A 13,309-nucleotide genomic window follows, 5' to 3' on the forward strand; every position below is an offset into this window, starting at 1 on the left:
ACCCAAAATATGTAGCAGCCTGGCTAAAGATGGGTGATGATGACTGCCACTGGCTCCAAGGAGGTCACTGCGTTGCTGTTTGCTCCAAGAGGCAACAGTTCGCTGCTCTAATCCAGCACCTCTTCTTCCCCATGGCCCCTGAGGAGGTATGTGCTTTGCTGTGTGCAGACACAAACCACATTCTCCATTGCCAGAGTGTGTCCCTGGGGTGGTAACAGAAATGTGGCAGATGATGGGTGGAATGTCAGGTGATTATAAATCTTGGTATGTCCCCTGAAAACCAAAACACAATGAGGTGTGACCAGCTGACACCTCTTCTCTGTACAGGTATTACTTCCCGCAGACCCTGTTATGTTCATGCTCTAACTTGTGTAACTGCAAAGATCAAAGAGATGCAAAGTATGTAAACATATCACTAAATTAATGTGGTGTAAACAGTGTGCATGGAAAGAACAGTTTGAGGGGAAATGGATTTAAATTGCACCAGCGGAAGTTCAGGTTAGATATCAGGAAGAATTTCTGTACTGAAAGGGTTGTCAGCCACTGGAACAGGCTGCCCAGGGAGGTGGTTGGGTCACCGTCCCTGGAGGTGTTTAAGAGACGGGTGGGTGTTATGTTGGGGGGAATCGTTTAGTAGGTTGATAGGGCTGGGACAAAGGCTGGACTCGATGATCTTCTAGGTCTCCTGCAGCTGATACAATTCTATGATTCTATGACCTTATTTCACTTCCTGCTGCTTCCAGAGCAAACACCACATCAGTGCAGTCACTGGTTAGTATTGGAGCAGTCCTATCGCTCCTTCCCCCATGATAGTTTCTGTGGCCGTGTAGGCAAATACAGCATTTACACATAGGGTGATAGAACAAGGAAGTCCCTGGAGAGATTCTTCTTGTGCTTTGGTGAGTCTTGGGTGAACAGACACCTTCAGCTGAACCAGGTCAAAGCTTATGGAGAAGTGCTGGCACGAGGGACATGTTCCCATCTCCATCGTGCCACAAGGCTCCCCTCAAAGGCAAAATGCAGGGGGTGGGGATGAGGATGGGGGTGGAGATGGCAGCACTCACTGCAGTGTTAGAGGAGGAGTGGTAACTCCCACTGGAGCCTCAGCTAAGCAAGGATGTATGAGAGTTATCCTGGCTGAGGTCACAGATCCTGGCTGCTTTAATACAGCACTCTGTTGCATTTTTTTTTTTGACTGCCATGCGCTCCTTTAGTCTCTAGCATCAGCTCCTTAGTTCCACTATGGTAGCTTTTTCTTTGTAGATTTCAAAGCACTTTATTAATGGGGAAAAATATCTCACAATCCCCTCAGGAAACAAGGTTCTAATGAAGTCCATTTACAAACAGAGGGGTTCTTTGCAGCTTGCTGTGGTCAAAGGGGAAAATAAGAACAAGGAATGATCTGAGCAGGTCCCATCTTACTCCACTGTGGTCTTCCTGGGGGGAAAGGAGCCAGCTCTCCCAAAACCACCAGCACCAACCCCCGCCATTAATTACTACCATCTCTGAGCTCAGATAAGAACTGATCATGAGCTACATCTGTCTCTTCTGAGCACAGCTTGGTGTGAAGGACAGCTGTGAGGATGCGGTCTGGGGCTGAGTGGAGACCCTCCCCAGAGCCACTCACACTCTGGGTCACCGAACGAGGGAGGAGGCTAAGTGCAGGGAAGGCATCTATCCTAGAAACCAGCCCAGCTGTCTCCAGGAAAGTCAGACAAGAATGACTTTCAATGATTTAGAAGTATGTAAAACTTCCAAAAAAGATGAAATCTACTTGCGTCCCCTGGACTTTCTTAGAGGACTCTCTACACAGCTGGCTTGTCTTGGGTCACCTCACCATGATCACTTGCAGAGCTGGCAGAAGCTGGCCAAGGCAGACAATAGCTTTATATGTTTAAGTGCACAATAAAATCTTCATGGTGATTAACCAGCAGGTTATTTTAGAAGAGAACATCCTATTAATGTCACCATTATTTAGAGTGCAGTCATGTAGAAAACATTCCTCTGAACCAGAAACCACCCTCTAAAATTGTCCTTCCAGAAAGGTCAAGCTACAAACTGTATCCAATATGCACCTCAAAGCTTATTCTATTGTTTTTGTGACTTGAACAAATATGCTGCTTTTATTCCCTTAAAGGATGTTTTAAATTAACAGAGACCAGGATTGCACTTTACCTTGATCTGGCTTGGGATAAGAATGATTTCAAGGTTACTGGCTAAGGATGAGGCACTTTTCACACAAGTCATGGTGAATCTGCATCCCAGAATACTAGGACACTTGAACAAAAGCCCTAGTTCCTAGCACTTTCTTCAGCAGAAAAAACAAAAAGTAAAAAAAAAGACAAAAGAAGACTGCTTTATATAAATTGCAGAGACTAGTTTGTGAGCTGTTATCATAAGACAAGAGCAGAAAAAACTGTATAATTGACATTGAGAGTGTATCACACTGGGATCCTGTGAGTTCCCAAGGAGCTTGTCCCACCCTGGGAGGCAGCGAGCAGATCTGCCATATTGCACTGGGAAGGGCAGGAGATGCAGATGAAGCTCCTTCCACTTCGTTGGGCAGCTGGAATAAGGATCAACTGAAATAGTTTCAGGGAGATGGTGTCCTCTTGTGCACCAGCTGTGTGTAGGTGGCATGGCCATATACCCTCATGGTTTGAAGAAAATAAATTCCTGTTATTATCAACAACAAGCACATAGAACAAGCTGTCTTTTGATGAGACAATGAAATATCTAGACTATGGTCCTAAGACTCAAGGTCAGGAAAGATGCCAAGGCTGGCCACAAGACTTTGAAATCCCTCGGATCTCTCTCTCATGTTTTATAACAGATTTTGTGAAGGCCGAAGCAAAGATAAATTTCTCTGACAGTTTCACTAAAGGCATTTCACATTCTTTAACTAAATGCTAATGCTGAGTTTTTATCATATAAACCAAGTAACCTGAGATGTAATTGGACTTTTTTTCTTTAGCAGAATAGAGAAGTATCTTTAAAATCAGATGATTGATAGCCCTGGAAATTAAATAGAATGGACTGCCTCTGTGATGTTTCTCATCCTGCTTTGGTAAAACCAGATGGGTGAGATGCCACCAAAACAAATGCATACTTTCCCTTTGATCCAGTATTAGAGTTTCAGAAGGATCAATATAGAAAACTTTCTAATGTGCTGTAAACACCATAAGAAGCAAGATGAATCCAGAAGGCACAATGTGATCAGACTCCTCAGTGAGAACAAAGCCAGTGCTACTCGTGGTGAGGTCTTCGCCCAAATCCAGGCTCCAGACAACCAACCAGGTACTTTTTGATCTATCAGTCACCCAGGCCACATTCCTTCAGCCTCTACATGTGCAGAGGTATATCGAGACTGCAAGTCCAAGGGAGGACTTCAGTCTTCCTAAGATCACCCTGGTGAATGCAGTAGGGATGCACAGAGACAGGACTCGAAGCGGGTGCTTCCAACCTAAATACAGATTCCTACAGATGTGCAAATCGGGTTTAATTTTAGTATCAAGTGAAGCACACAAGTCCTTCCTGGTCCAAGTCTTAATGGCATAACAGTTTGCTTTGCCTGTGGGATCTTTGATGCTGAAGCATCTTGCAGCAAACTCACACATTTGTAAAACGTGACAATTAGATCCATGTTTTCCTTTCATAATAAACTTCAAATTGAAGCCTGCAGGCAAGCCACAGGAAATCAGCATATGAATCTATATGACACATTAAAGCTGTAAATAAATAAACACTGGTTAGGATCTCTGGTCTCACTTGAAGAGCAGCAAAAATGAGCTTTCAAGCACAAAACCTCACAACCTCCACCTCGCCAGAGATGGACCTGCCATCCAGCCTAAAAAGTGATTAACAGTAATGGGTAATCACAGGGTAGTGATGAAATTCATTGTCCACTTCTCACTTGTCTTCTGTCAAGGAAGCTCTCCCTTAGTGTATGGGCTCTCATCTAGTTGGTCTTGAAGCTGAAAAGAGTCAGATTTAAATTTCTAAGAGGAAGAGTGAGTAGAATAACTTGAACACAAGACCTCAGGTTCCCAGTCCCAAAGTTGCCTTTTATTTATGTATCTTTGGATAAACCATTTCGAATTATCTTCTTTGTTGTTAAATTTTACCCTAAGGATTATAAAAGGACAGGTTCATCTGATGACATCTGTTCTTTTTCTTTGCTCATTTGCATGTATTTTTGTGGCAGCCTTAAAGCTGCTAGACTGTGCCAGATATGCAAGAGCAGCAGAGCATGGTACAACAGTGCAGTAGCTGTGTTCTCCCAGCATGATGTAAAACACTGGTCTTAATCTAAACTGAGAGAAAAAGACATGATGTAGAAAAGTTTATCTATTTTTTAAAGTCTTGCTCAAATCACTGGCTTCTTAGCATATAGTGTGGTCTTAACTGATAATAAGCAGCATTTCCACAAGAGCTGCTGATACTGTTTATAGGCCAAAATCACCTGTGAAATCTGCAGAATACTTCCACATTGACAGAACAATATGAGCTACATGTGGCTGACCAACATCTCAAGCAGACAGGTGTTTTCTTTGGGCAGCATACACATAGTCTAGCACTGAACATCGGGGGAAAAAAAAGCAAACTACTTCCTTTTTGGACTATATAACATTCTGCCTTCTTAAAGCAACCTTTGTAAAATAAATGAGGTCATTCATGAGCAAGTATCAGGAGCTGTCCTAAATGATCGTCCTTCTGAGGTACCCAATGCCTCATAAAGGGTGTATCTAGTGATATCTGTGCTAGTGTTTGGGTTTGGCTTGTGGGCTCGATCAAGGATGTGGGGCCAAGATATGATCTTCCATTGTACTTCCTGCTTTTCTGTACAGAGCCAGGGTACCCACAAGTAATGCTGCTCCAGTATTTAGTCAAGCTACAAGGTGCAGGGGCATAGGGATGCCTGGGAGGAGCAGTCATCTCAGAGAGCTGATTGGTCAGGTGCATCTCTGCATGCCATGGTAGATGGGAGCATGAGATCCGAGCCATCAGCCCTCCCACAGAGCTCACTGGCGCTCCAGCCCTACGCATCTGCTAGAGAAAAGTGGATGGCCTCAAGGGCAGGTTTTAACAGACCAGATCCCCCTGCAGTTAAGCAGGATCAAGCAGGTGAACAAGTTGGGTGAAGAAGCACAAGATGAGGGAGTGTTCTGAGTCAGTCAATGATAAAACCTGAATTTGCAGAGAAGCAGGTGTTCAGAAAAAAGAAACGGAGATTTCTCCATCCACATTTCTGCTACTGCCATGGGGAACATTACAGTGTAAATATAATAGAATCATAGAATGGTTTGGGTTGGAAGGGACCTTAAAGACCATCTAGTTCCAATGCCCCTGCCATGGGCAGGGACATCTCTCACCAGACCAAGCTGCTCAAAGCCCCGTCCAGTCTGGCCCTGAACACTTCCAAGAAGAAGGATCCACAGCTTCTCTGGGCAACCTGTGCCAGTGTCCCACCACCCTCAGAGTGAAGAACTTCTTGCTTACATCTAATCTAAGTATTTAGAGTTTCTTCAATTTGCCATTTTGGGACACTGGCCTCCTAGAAGCTCTTCTATTTGTTGGGGGTGATGAGTTTTGGTTAAGGCAAGGAGATTCATCATTCTGTTCTTCATCTCACTTCTCTTCCCAGCCACTCGGTAACTCCCCAGCCTGGCTACCTGCAATCCCAAAAATAGAAAATCACATACGTATCTGTTGTTTTATGATACTACTTTTTCCTTGAGTATCACAACCCACTAGACCAGACTAATCTGCCAACGCAGCTGAGCTGGCAAGCAGTTCATTAAGGGGGAAATGAGAGCAAGATGTGGAAGATGGCCCATGGCAGAAATGTAACAGATAAGTGCACAGGGTGACACATCAATCACTAGAGCAATGGGAAAAGAGAAAACATTTTAAACTGTGAAAAGTGTATCCAAATGCCTAAATAGAGTGTTTAGCTGTCCCATGGCCAGCAGACACCAATTAAAGAGTCTATAGTTTAGCCAGCTGGAGAGGTTAGAGAGTTGTTGCGAGCTTGTAGAATTGTAAGATCACTGGCTATACAAAAAGGTTGGCTATGATCACTTCTGCCCCTGAGGCAACATCTTTGTTCTGAAACACTGGAGATGAACCTTAACTCATTCAGTGTCCTGATGGTCCTGCCGAAGACACTCAGCTGAGTGATGGATTGGATCATATATCTCGCCTGGATGCTCAGGGCCAAATTACTCCCATATGTGAGATCAAAGAGGAAAACACCCCAGCCTCTGCTCTGGGAGACACCAAAAGTGTCTCCTCCTGTGTTTTGTTGTGAAGTTCCTTGCATTCCTCAAATTCTTTAGGCAATGAGGTTCAAAGTAGTTCAGCAGCTTAAAAAAATAAATTGATCTTTGGTGACGTGTTTATCTTCTCCATCTCATGCATTGAGTTAAGCCCAGATCTGTCATTCATTCATACTACCTGCAGCGATGGTGCCCTTGAGGGCTGCTCCAGAACTACCTAAGCCAGTTGTCCAGACGGCACCAAAGACACTCCAAGCTTCAGCATCTGCCCATGTGTGGACAGAAACGCGGACCAGAATCCTCCCATCCCTCTGTCTCACCTGTTCCGCTGTTGGTGCGTTCCCAAAGCCCTGCGCAATATGGCTGCAAGGGCTGGGCAGAACTTGTGAGCATCTTGAGTGGGTTAAGAAGACAGAGTGGTGGGGTGTGCACTGGACTTTGGACCATTCCTGAAAAACCAGTTATTAATGGTATCCCGCTGTCGCTTCCCAGTGATCTGCAACCCACAATGAAGCAGAGCTGTAAGAAGAACATGGCTCTTCCTCACTCCTTGACTCTGAGCAGGAGGTAAGATTTCCTCTCCTCTGTAATCAGCAGGCACAGTAAAAAAAATATTGTGTACCAAGAACTCACCAGCTCCCGTGGATTGCTCCACATTTTAATAACATTCTAATTAGTAGAAACAGAAATTACTGTACTGTAATAACTACAATACAACTTCACGCAGACAATCTGAAAGGAAAATTAAATACTAAAACCAAAGGAATTACATATTCTGTGAAGCCAAAGTTCGTTCTTTATTGTGGCTTTCTGAAGACACAAGTAATTGGTACAGAATATTCCAAGAATCAAATGAAGCACATCGGGAGGTGACGGTGGGCATGCTGGTTTCCATCACGTGAGATTTTTACCTCATATTTCTAGTTATTCATAAGCTCCAAAGCAGAAAGATACCTCCTACGGGAGAGGTTACCCACAAAGAGACCGCTAGAACCAATGAAGTTTCAGGAAGCGCCTCTCCCTCCAGGATTAATATGGAAATAAAACAAAAACAACAAAATAGACTCTTTGGCTTTTTTCACAATAACTGTGGCTCTCCAAGTGAACTGATTTTATGGAGGCGAGTTGACTCCTTTCTTTTGCTGTTGATACGCAACCTGCATCTTCCTGCACGGAGCGCAACCATCCTGGTCCTCTGCTACTAGCAGGTTTGACAAGATATAACACGTATTTCACTGACAATTGAATATTTAGCACCAAGGACAAAAATAAAGAGAACAGCCATAATGTGGGATTAAGTTAACTTTAAAACTTGACAAGAATTCAGCAGAATGCTTGCTTCTTACATTCTGGACAAAGCATAATCTTTAGTGATTAATTTTACCTGTTACTAAGGGCAGATACAAGCTGAGTGAAACTGTGTTTCCCATGAGAGCCACATCAAAACTCCTTCTGACATTAAGAGGAGCCATAAGAACCTTTATTTTCCCAACAAGTAGCCAGTTTTACTGGGTTAGTGTCTTCTGTGACATTTTAAAGGCTCATATCCCATGTTGTGTTTCACCAGAGATTACTTCAGTCTACAAGAGGGAAGAGTGCAGGAGGGGGGGATGCAGTTTCTTTCCTCTCCTGCAATGCTCGCAGATAAACTAGCAACTGTCTACATGTGAAAAAGCACTGAAACTAGCCCGTGCCTTCCCTTGCCTTCAGTCACCTTTCTTCCACAGAAATAAGGTTATATGTTAAGAAGGTTCTATGTTGGGAACCATGATTAGGAAGATCTTTCTCCCTCTTTGCCTTCATGAACGTGCTACACACCAGAGCCCTCTCTTGAGCTCACACCCACGCTGGCTCTCATAGATGTTTCCATCTTCACCCTCCTCCAGCACTAAGAGCATCATCCAGAACAAGGATGAGAAAGGGCCATTAGAGTGCTGAATCCCTGCCGCTCTCAAAGCACTCCTGAAACACAAGCTCTGTGTTATTCCTCTCAGATATTCTTTGGGGTAAGACTCTCAGGTATAGCTACCACTCTGCCAAATTTAAGCTTAAGTAATCAGCTAGCCATCAAAAAGCAAAATGTCTGCAGAATGTAGAGAAGACAGATACTCTGGCCTGAAGTACTGTTTTTCAGCTGACCATACAGAAGACATCACAGAATGACACAGATCGTAATTGTTAAGCCAAGCTGGTTGCAACGGATACCTGAAATATTCAAACAATGACTTTACCTGGATGCTGATTTATCTTTAGTTAAACACCATTTAAATCCATGTTAAGTCACTGTGTTCTTGTCAAAAGTTTTTAGACTGAGTCAGCTCTATGATCCCTACAAAGGATGATTTACACTCTTAAAGCAAATACTATTTCACACGACTGTTGGGGAGAGAGCTGCACAAGTGAGTTTAATTGGGCGTAACTCGCTTTTAATTTAAGAGTCACCAAACTTGAACCACTGAAACCCAATGTTTGGCAGAAAAAAATATTTCAGTTAGTTTCCCCAACCCAGAGTTCAATCACATCTGGAAAAACAGCAAAAAAAAACCAAAACAACACTCTAAAAAAAACACAAGTAAATAAACTCCACTCTAGATAAGTTAAATGTGATGCTGATACAACATCAGTCACCTGAGAGGAGCAGAATGTGCAGGCTGCAGCACTTACCCCATCCTAGCTGGGCAGGAACTTTCAGAAATGCTGATATTTCTCAACACTACACACCAGGCAGTACAGAAGATGAGTAAAGAGAAAAGTAAGTGATTGCCTGTGCTCCCATGGGTGTTAGCAAAAGCTGAGGAAAAATAGTTTTGGGCCCTTTGTCTTTTGTTCTTCAGCTGAAGATGACGATGAAAAAAAAGAAAAGCAAGAAAGGGAGGACAAGGAAGAAAAAAGCTGCAGCTAAAAATGTAGCTGTAGCACTACATGCTGAGTATCAAAATAAAGTCGCAATTTCACTTTGAAATTAAAGGGGAGAAAAAATCCAACCAAGTTCTCTGTAGGTCAAGAGAAAGTCTGTTTTCTGGTTTTGTTTGAAATGACATTTTTCCAGCTGACATCAAACTGCAATAAATACTCCTTTTCATAGGGAAAATATCTCAGCACAGCCTCTCCTATGAAAATATTTTTTTCCTGGCACAACCAGGTTTCATTCCTAACCTCAGACGGTCTGACTACTTTGAGAACAATCAGCCACTTCTATTGATTAAACAGTCATGAAAAGAAATCCATTCTCTTCAAAAAGCACTTTTCTACACCTTTCATAATGCAGAAGATGAAATAAAAAATAGGGTCATTTCATGCTACTTCCTTTTTTTAATTTTATTGAGTGTTAATCTAAATAATTAATACAAAGTTACTTCACTCCATGAAGATTAAGAGACTTTACAGTATAAAATTCCCTGAGATACCTATGTACCTTAAAGGATCACATAATTATCTATCCTATTCACATAATAATCAAAAAGTAGTATTATTTCTTCTCCTTACAAATGCCAGATGGTAACGATCTTCCCTTCTCTCCCTTCATCCCAGTATCTTAAGGCACAGAACAAAACACTTCTTCAAAATGTATTCCAAAAGACTTTTCTACTTAAAATAGAAAACAACTCTGGTTAATTTTTACAGATGGATTATATACATACATCACCTGCAGCACTTTGTGGAGTCTGGTACCGGATCTACAATACAACTTGCTCAGGCAGACTTTCTATTCGTCGCTGAACTTGGCCTCTACAAAGTGAATTACAAAGGCCAGCCCTTGGCTTACAGCAGCCTGCCGTGAGCCAGGGGAGCCGAGGAGCCAAAACTCGAAGCAAATTTATAGAGATGCTGTATTACTGACTTCAGCAGCTGCAGACCAGGGCTGAATTTCCTTCCAAACTTAAAGGAAAAAGTGTGCAACGCTCACGCGAGAATGATGAAACTACAAAAGGCTGCTTCTCTCCCAACGCAAGTTGGAGGCCGAGGTTCTCGTTATACAATTATTGAAAATACTCAAGGCCTAACTTACAAATACAGCACAATTCTGATCACCTTATGCAAACGTGACGCTTTAATAATTGCGTAGCCCTTTTCTGGTTTTTTTCTTTTTACAAAACTCCAGTTCATCAAAGATTTCAACTGCTTTTCTTAGAGAGGCTGAGAAAAAAGTAATCAGTTCCAATCTTTGGCAATTCCCATGCTCCTGTAGCCTGATATTCTGCCTGTGGCATTACTAACGATTACACACAAGAACTGCGTGCCTAGAAACTTTCAGAAAATGCTAAAAAATTTAGGACACAAAAAAATGGACTAGTTTCAGCAGACTGATAAGAAGCAGTGCAATCTTAAATATTAGTTCACCACTTTTTAAATCAGGTTTTTGTACACATGTACAGAAACTGTGATGAAAACTGGACAGCAAAAAAATATAATTTAAAGGCAGATTCTGTCATCCTGACACTTAGCTATTACTGTTAATGCTACACTTAAAATTGATTTATAAAATTATCAAGACCGATTTTTATGGGAGTAGTATCCACTGGTAGAGAAGATGATGAGCATGCCATGAAGAACAGTTTTGCTTTAAACAATCATAAGACCTGTCCAGTGTTAGGGACCATCCCTCTTACGCTCCTCATTGTGTTCACTGTCTTCTCTTCCAATACAACTTGTACAGCAACTCTAGAATTAACAACTGAAAGACTCACAAAGAACTTTCAGCCATCTTTCCTTGCACTAAAGTAGAAGGGAATTAACATAGCAGCCAGCAAGATCTGATCTGGTAAATCTGTGCAAATTATTAATGAACATTCGTATTAGATTTTTATTTTTTCAATAATCCTTGGTTCCGTGCTTACCTAATTGTGGGGAATGTCTAATTTAAAATAGAGTCAGCTGCCAGCTCATACATCTTAAAAACACCTACCCAACAACCCGTACTGCTCGAGTCAAATCTGATCCTTTTCTAACCTAAATATGACTCACAAATGCCAGTAAACTCACCTGTTCTGATGCCCATCTTTTACTGGCGACAAACTTTCTCCTTTCTCCACCTGTTCTGTGCCCATGATTTTATTCTGAGTCTCTAGGTAACCCCATCAATTATCCAACTCCTTAAATAGGAGTTGGATGAATCCCTCAGTCATTTGTGCAGGACTCCCGTGGGTTATCATTTTTTGCCACCAAACCCTACAGCTGCTGAGGGCAGGGAGGGCCCAGATTCCTGAGGATGCTTTAAGCGTATCTGAAGTTTCTTTCTGGATTTCACCAAGCATGATTACACCAAGCACTGACTACTAGGAGGACTCCAGCAAAATGACAGAGTCTGAAAGGGAATAACTACCTTAAATGTTCCAAATAGGCACCGAGAGAAGGAAGTTTTCTGTCAGGAAACTACATATGGATTAAAAAATTAAGTCAGAAAACCCCTTCAAAACCAAAGGAAAAAAAAAAAGGGTGCATCTTTCACTTTTCATATTATTTTCTCGTACAATTGGTATTTTACCAACAGTCTAGGTCTTACTGTCTATGGTTACTTTCTTTTTGAAAGCAGTGATTTGGACTTTCGGGCTGGGTTTTTTTTGGTAATTGTTATTTTACACACAGCAAAACAGCAAGTCTGTCATCTGGCAGAAGTTTTAAAAATGTATGCCATAAAAACAATCCCTACACAACAGGATTCCCTAATGATACTAGATAAATAAGTTAGCCTTTCAGCATACATATTCAATATAGTAATAAAAAACCTGTACTTCTGAGCCTTTCCCTAGTTGTAATGGCAGTAATTTTGCAGAGAAGGCATGCAGGTGCGTGTAAACATTTTCTAATTCCTGAATACAGGGAGGGTGGAAATGTTTCATCTTTTTTTCTACAGTCTTTCTTCTCCTGTACTTAAAGTTCTTCTCCACTTTCATACAGGATAAACGTGCCTTGGCTTTGGTAGGCAGTGGAAGAAATATTCTACATTATCTGAGCTGTCTGTTCCTCTCAGATCCAGTCCCCTGCATATGCTTTTTCCTAAATGGAATTTTTATTTGGCTCAAAGCACTATTAGTTGGCTGCCGCAACTTCAAACATTGCTAAAAAGTGCTACTGGATCATTATATTCTTACATTCAATACTTGCGGCTCAGAACTTGTTTGCAAATAGCTTTGACATGCCTAATAATCACTGTCAAAAATATTCAGTTTTGTCTCTAGAGTACGGAAAGGCAGTGCTGATCAGTTATCCCCTCAGAGGAGAGAAAGTTTCTTGGTCCAGGAAGCTGCCAGAGCTGACAAAATTGGTTTCAGCTGGATGGCTGAAGAACTTGGCATGGGTTGTTTACGTTGAGCTGTGCACAGCTGTGAAGGTTTCGAATCTGTCTGGCTTCTGGAAGTTTAACTTTGCTCTTTAAGGATCATCTTTGCCTGGTATTTCGTTGTACTTTCGTAATTTTGCACTCAAATAAAAATCGACTTCTTACAGGCTTTTCACAGCTTGTTCACTTGCACCTGTATGCCTCTCTCAGCGACGACAGCCTTCTGCATGCTGCTTCAGCAAGACCCTTGAAGACGCCTTGAAGCAGTCGGCTGCTGGCATGGGCAGCCTCAGCCACCGGGAGCATCAGCTTTCAAACCAGCTGGCCAGATTTCCTACAGTCTTGATTTGATTCCCGGCTGCCCTGACGGCCTCGCACACCTTGCAGAAATGCTCGTCCCAGAATGAAGCAACGTGGACCTCGTACTTCTTCCTCCAGGCGAAATACCTCCTGTAGCTGCGTTTGTTTTTGTCGAGGAATTTCAGGTAGGTGGCCAGCAGCCGGGGGCTGGGAAAGTCGTCCACGTGGATGAAGGAGTCGGCGGGGACGAAACGCTCGTAGTTGGCCCTGCCGGGCCCCAGGACGACGGGCACGGCGCTGGCGGCGAAGGCGTTTCTCCAGAGCTTCTCGGTGATGTAGTCGGTGTGCTGGGAGTTCTCGAAGGCCAGGTAGAACTTGTAGGCCGAGACCGTCTCCACCAGGCCGCCCTGGGCCAGCGCCAGCCCCCGCGCCCCGTACACGTCGATGGCGA

General features: G+C 42.8%; 1 protein-coding gene across 1 annotated transcript; it reads right to left on the minus strand.

Annotated features, from left to right (window-relative positions):
* Window positions 1-12,863: 12,863 nt before the first annotated feature.
* On the minus strand, window positions 12,864-13,304 carry LOC104272200 (alpha-(1,3)-fucosyltransferase 4-like; the record flags this gene model as incomplete). The annotated part of the gene is made up of 1 exon (XM_009867129.1): window positions 12,864-13,304. A coding segment is annotated over one exon (441 nt), but the record flags the coding sequence as incomplete, so codon positions are not given.
* Window positions 13,305-13,309: the final 5 nt, after the last annotated feature.

The sequence above is a fragment of the Apaloderma vittatum genome, unplaced genomic scaffold (assembly GCF_000703405.1).
Source record: "Apaloderma vittatum isolate BGI_N311 unplaced genomic scaffold, ASM70340v1 scaffold16703, whole genome shotgun sequence".
In the NCBI taxonomy this organism is placed as follows: domain Eukaryota; kingdom Metazoa; phylum Chordata; class Aves; order Trogoniformes; family Trogonidae; genus Apaloderma; species Apaloderma vittatum.